The 5,468-nt window shown below is 49.9% G+C and overlaps 1 protein-coding gene across 1 annotated transcript in view; it reads left to right on the top strand.

Moving 5' to 3' along the window:
* LOC144491115 (otoancorin-like) overlaps positions 1 to 5,165 on the top strand; it is a gene marked incomplete at its 3' end in the record, with an annotated part of 13,389 nt that extends 8,224 nt beyond the window's left edge. The window contains exon 4 of the mRNA XM_078208794.1: positions 5,010 to 5,165. Coding sequence (XP_078064920.1) covers positions 5,010 to 5,165 — 156 coding nt within the window. The remainder of the gene's footprint in view (positions 1 to 5,009) is intronic.
* Between the last annotated feature and the right edge of the window lie 303 nt (positions 5,166 to 5,468).

The raw sequence follows: 5,468 nt of genomic DNA, 5'->3' as shown, positions 1-5,468 counted from the left end.
GTCCAACAGGTTTATTTGGTAGCAAATACCATAAGCTTTCGGAGCACAGCTCCTTCGTCAGATGGAGTGGATATCTGTTCTCAAACAGGGCATACAGAGACAGAAAGCAAATTACAGAATACTGATTAGAATGCAAATCTCTCCAGCCAGCCAGGTCTTAAAAGGTACAGATAAAGTGGGTGGAGGGAGCATTCAACACAGGTTAAAGAGATGTGTATTGTCTCCAGACAGAACAGCCAGTGAGATTCTACAAGCCCAGGAGGCAAGCTGTGGGGGTTACTGATAATGTGACATAAATCCAACATCCCGGTTTAGGCCGTCCTCATGTGTGCGGAACTTGGCTATCAGTTTCTGCTCAGCGGCTCTGCGCTGTCGTGTGTCGTGAAGGCCACATCATGACATGTATTGGGATACAGAGTATTGTTTCTTGCGTGCTATACAGACAAAGCATACCGTTCATAGAGAAGGAAAGGAGAGGGTGCAGAATGTAGTGTTACAGCCACAGCTGGGGTGTAGAGAAAGATCAACTTAATGCGAGGTCGGTCCATTCAAAAGTCTGGCGGCAGCAGCAGGGAAGAAGCTGTTCTTGAGTCGGTCGGTGCGTGACCTCAGACTTTTGTATCTTTTTCCCGACGGAAGAAGGTGGAAGAGAGAATGTCCGGGGTGTGTGGGGTCCTTGATTATGCTGGCTGCTTTTCCCCGAGGCAGCGGGAAGTGTAGACAGAGTCAATGGATGGGAGGCTGGTTTGCGCGATGGATTGGGCTACATTCACGACTATCTCTGGCTTCCGGCCAGTGAGGTCCCGTGAGCGGGTCCCAATTCCCAGTGGTTATCCTGATGCCCACTCCCGGGTGTCCACCTCCTTGGTGCTGCTTATGTGTGACCCATTGCCACACCAGATAACTGCAGGAACATAGAACATACAACATACAACATACAACATAGAACATAGAACAGTACAGCACAGAACAGGCCCTTCGGCCCACGATGTTGTGCCGAGCTTCATCCGAAACCAAGATCAAGCTATCCCACTCCCTACCATCCTGGTGTGCTCCATGTGCCTATCCAATAACCGCTTAAATGTTCCTAAAGTGTCTGACTCCACTATCACTGCAGGCAGTCCATTCCACACCCCAACCACTCTCTGCGTGAAGAACCTACCTCTGATATCCTTCCTGTATCTCCCACCACGAACCCTATAGTTATGCCCGCTTGTAATAGCTCCATCCACCCGAGGAAATAGTCTTTGAACGTTCACTCTATCTATCCCCTTCATCATTTTATAAACCTCTATTAAGTCTCCCCTCAGCCTCCTCCGCTCCAGAGAGAACAGCCCGAGCTCCCGCAACCTTTCCTCATAAGACCTACCCTCCAAACCAGGCAGCATCCTGGTAAATCTCCTCTGCACTCTTTCCAGCGCTTCCACATCCTTCCTATAGTGAGGTGACCAGAACTGCACACAATACTCCAAATGTGGTCTCACCAAGGTCCTGTACAGTTGCAGCATAACCCCACGGCTCTTAAACTCCAACCCCCTGTTAATAAAAGCTAACACACTATATGCCTTCTTCACAGCTCTATCCACTTGAGTGGCAACCTTTAGAGATCTGTGGATATGGACCCCAAGATCTCTCTGTTCCTCCACAGTCTTCAGAACCCTACCTTTGACCCTGTAATCCACATTTAAATTAGTCCTACCAAAATGAATCACCTCACATTTATCAGGGTTAAACTCCATTTGCCATTTTTCAGCCCAGCTTTGCATCCTATCTATGTCTCTTTGCAGCCTACAACAGCCCTCCACCTCATCCACTACTCCAGCAATCTTGGTGTCATCAGCAAATTTACTGATCCACCCTTCAGCCCCCTCCTCTAAGTCATTAATAAAAATCACAAAGAGCAGAGGACCCAGCACTGATCCCTGTGGCACTCCGCTAGCAACCTGCCTCCAGTCCGAAAATTTTCCATCGACCACCACCCTCTGTCTTCGATCAGACAGCCAGTTACCTATCCAATCGGCCAACTTTCCCTCTATCCCACACATCCTCACTTTCATCATAAGCCGACCATGGGGGACCTTATCAAACGCCTTCCTAAAAACGCTCGGTGACAGTAAGTCTGGGCGGATCTAGGCTCCTAACAATAGGCCGGTGTATTTCAATGGGGCGCAATCATCTCCTGCTGGGTCTCAGTGCGATGGTCTTTGGGTGATTGATGGGACAAGCCCCCAGACATAGAGTCACAGAGGTTTACAGCATGGGAGCAGGCCCTTCAGCCGAACTTGTCCATGCCGCCCCTTTTTTTAAACCCCGAAGCTAGTCCCAATTGCCCGCGCTTCGCCCATATCCCTCTATACCCGTCTTACCCACGTAACTGTCCAAACACTTTTTCATAGAATCCTACAGAGCAGAAGGAGGCCATTCGGCCCATCGAGTCTGCACCGACCACAATCCCACCCAGGCCCTATCCCCATAACCCCATTTACCCTAGCTAGTCCCCCTGACACTAAGGGACAATTTAGCACGGCCAATCCACCTAACCCGCACATCTTTGGAGTGTGGGAGGAAACCGGAGCACCCGGAGGAAACCCACGCAGACATGGGGAGAACGTGCAGACTCTGCACAGACAGTGACCCAAGCCGGGAATCGAACCCGGGTCCCTGGCGCTGAGAGGCAGCAGTGCTAACCCACTGTACCACCGTGCCGCCCACTTTTAAAAGACAAAATTGTACCCGCCTCTACTACTACCTCTGGAAGCTCGTTCCAGACACTCACCACCCTCTGTGTGAAAAAATTGCCCCTCTGGACACTTTTGTATCTCTCCCCTCTCACCTTATACTTATGCCCTCTAGTTTTAGGCTCCCCTACCTTTGGGAAAAGATATTGACCATCTAGCTGATCTGTGCCCCTCATTATTTTATAGACCTCTATAAGATCACCCCTCAGCCTCCTACGCTCCAGAGAAAAAAGTCCCAGTCTATCCAGCCTCTCCTTATAACTCAAACCATCAAGTCCCGGTAGCATCTTAGTCAATCGTTTCTGCACTCTTTCTAGTTTAATAATCTGGGACATAATAATAATGAGGGACACAGATCAGCTAGATAGTCAATATCTTTTCCCAAAGGTAGGGGAGTCAAAAACTAGAGGGCATCGGTTTAAGGTGAGAGGGGAGAGATACAAAAGGGTCCAGAGGGGCAATTATTTCACACAGAGGGTGGTGAGTGTCTGGAACGAGCTGCCAGAGGCAGTAGTAGAGGCGGGTACAATTTTGTCTTTCAAAAAGCATTTAGACAGTTACATGGGTAAGATGGGTACAGAGGGATGTGGGCCAAACACGGGCAATTTAGATTTCCAGAAGGCCTTTGACAAGGTGCCACATAGGAGACTGTTAAATAAGTTAAGTGCCCATGGTGTTAAGGGTAAGATCCTGGCATGGATAGAGGATTGGCTGACTGGCAGAAGGCAGAGAGTGGGGATAAAGGGGTCTTTCTCAGGATGGCAGCCGGTGACTAGTGGTGTGCCTCAGGGGTCAGAGCTGGGACCACAACTTTTCACAATATACATTAACGATTTGGAGGAAGGAACTGAAGACACTGTTGCTAAGTTTGCAGATGGTGCAAAGATCTGTAGAGGGACAGGTAGTATTGAGGAAGCAGGGGGGGCTGCAGAAGGACTTGGACAGGTTCGGAGAGTGGGCAAAGAAGTGGCAGATGGAATACAATGTGGGAAAGTGTGAGGTTTCGCACTTTGGAAGGAGGAATGGAGGCAGAGACTATTTTCTAAATGGGGAAATGCTTAGGAAATCAGAAACACAAAGGGACTTGGGAGACATTGCTCAAGATTCTCTTAAGGTTAACGTGCAGGTTCAGTCGGCAGTTAGGAAGGCAAATGCAATGTTAGCATTCATGTCGAGAGGGCTAGAATACAAGAGCAGGGATGTACATCTGAGGCTGTATAAGGCTCTGGTCAGACCCCATTTGGAGTATTGTGAGATGTTTTGGGCCCCGTATCTAAGGAAGGATGTGCTGGCCTTGGAAAGGGTCCAGAGGAGGTTCACAAGAATGATCCCTGGAATGAAGAGCTTGTCGTATGAGGAACGGTTGAGGACTCTGGGTCTGTACTCGTTGGGAGTTTAGAAGGATGAGGTGGGGGATCTTATTGAAACTTACAGGATACTGCGAGGCCTGGATAGAGTGGACGTGGAGAGGATGTTTCCACTAGTGGGAAAAACTAGAACCAGAGGGCACAACCTCAGGCTAAAGGGATGATCCTTTAAAACAGAGATGAGGAGGAATTTCTTCAGCCAGAGAGTGGTGAATCAGTGGAACTCTTTGCCGCAGAAGGCTGTGGAGGCCGGGTCATTGAGTGTCTTTAAGACAGAGATAGATAGGTTGTTGATTAATTTGGGGATCAGGGGTTATGGGGAAAAGGCAGGAGAATGGGGATGAGAAAAATATCAGCCATGATTGAATGGGGGAGCAGACTCGATGGGCCGAGTGGCCTCATTCTGCTCCTATGTCTTATGGTCTTAATTGGGACTAGCTTAGGGGTTTAAAACAAAGGGCGGCATGGACAAGTTGGGCGGATGCTGTAAACCTCTCTGACTTTAATATCCTTTCTATAATAGGGTGACCAGAACTGTACACAGTATTCCAAGTGTGGCCTTACCAATGTCCTGTACAACTTCAACAAGACGTCCCAACTCCCGTATTCAATGTTCTGACCAATGAAACCAAGCATGTCGGGGTATGGGGGTAGGGCCTGGGGGGGATTGTGGTCGGTGCAGACTCGATGGGCCGAATGGCCTCTTTCTGTACTGTAGGGTTTCTATGATTCTGTCTTTGTATATTTGACTTCAGTCAAGTCTGGCCTGCCCGAGGTTTAACTGTGTTTGATTTGAATGTGTTCAATACTTTAGTTTAGGATGTCCAATTTAATCGGCCTCAAAACAAGGCCCTGATTATATTCCCACAGCAGCGTGACCTGTTTGTCTGTTTCTCTCTCGCAGGCCTGGGGACCAACTTCCGGCTTTGACCAAGAGCAGGTCACCAATCTGAAGTACCTCATCAGTGTCCTCGATGTGGCTGACCTCAGGCAGCTCGACCTCAGTTCCATCGACACCTTGGATGGCATGGCATCATGCCCCACATGGACCCAGGAGAAGGTAATGCCACCTCCAGCCCTCGGGAGAAGGAACCAAGAACAGATCCCGCTCGAACCACACCCCGAGTCTCCCGGTGCGTTTCGCGGCAAGGATTCTTGAACCCGGACTGACAGAGGGATGGCACGGTGGCGCAGCGGGTTAGCACTGCTGCCTCACAGCGCCGGGGACCCGGGTTCGATTCCCGGCAGCACGGTGGCACAGTGGGTTAGCACTGCTGCCTCACAGCGCCAGGGACCCGGGTTCGATTCCCGGCAGCACGGTGGCACAGTGGGTTAGCACTGCTGCCTCACAGCGCCAGGGACC

This window comes from Mustelus asterias, unplaced genomic scaffold (genome assembly GCF_964213995.1).
Source record: "Mustelus asterias unplaced genomic scaffold, sMusAst1.hap1.1 HAP1_SCAFFOLD_4477, whole genome shotgun sequence".
NCBI lineage: Eukaryota > Metazoa > Chordata > Chondrichthyes > Carcharhiniformes > Triakidae > Mustelus > Mustelus asterias.
The sequence above is the reverse complement of the archived record's forward strand: the minus strand, read 5'-3'. Positions and strand labels throughout refer to the sequence as shown.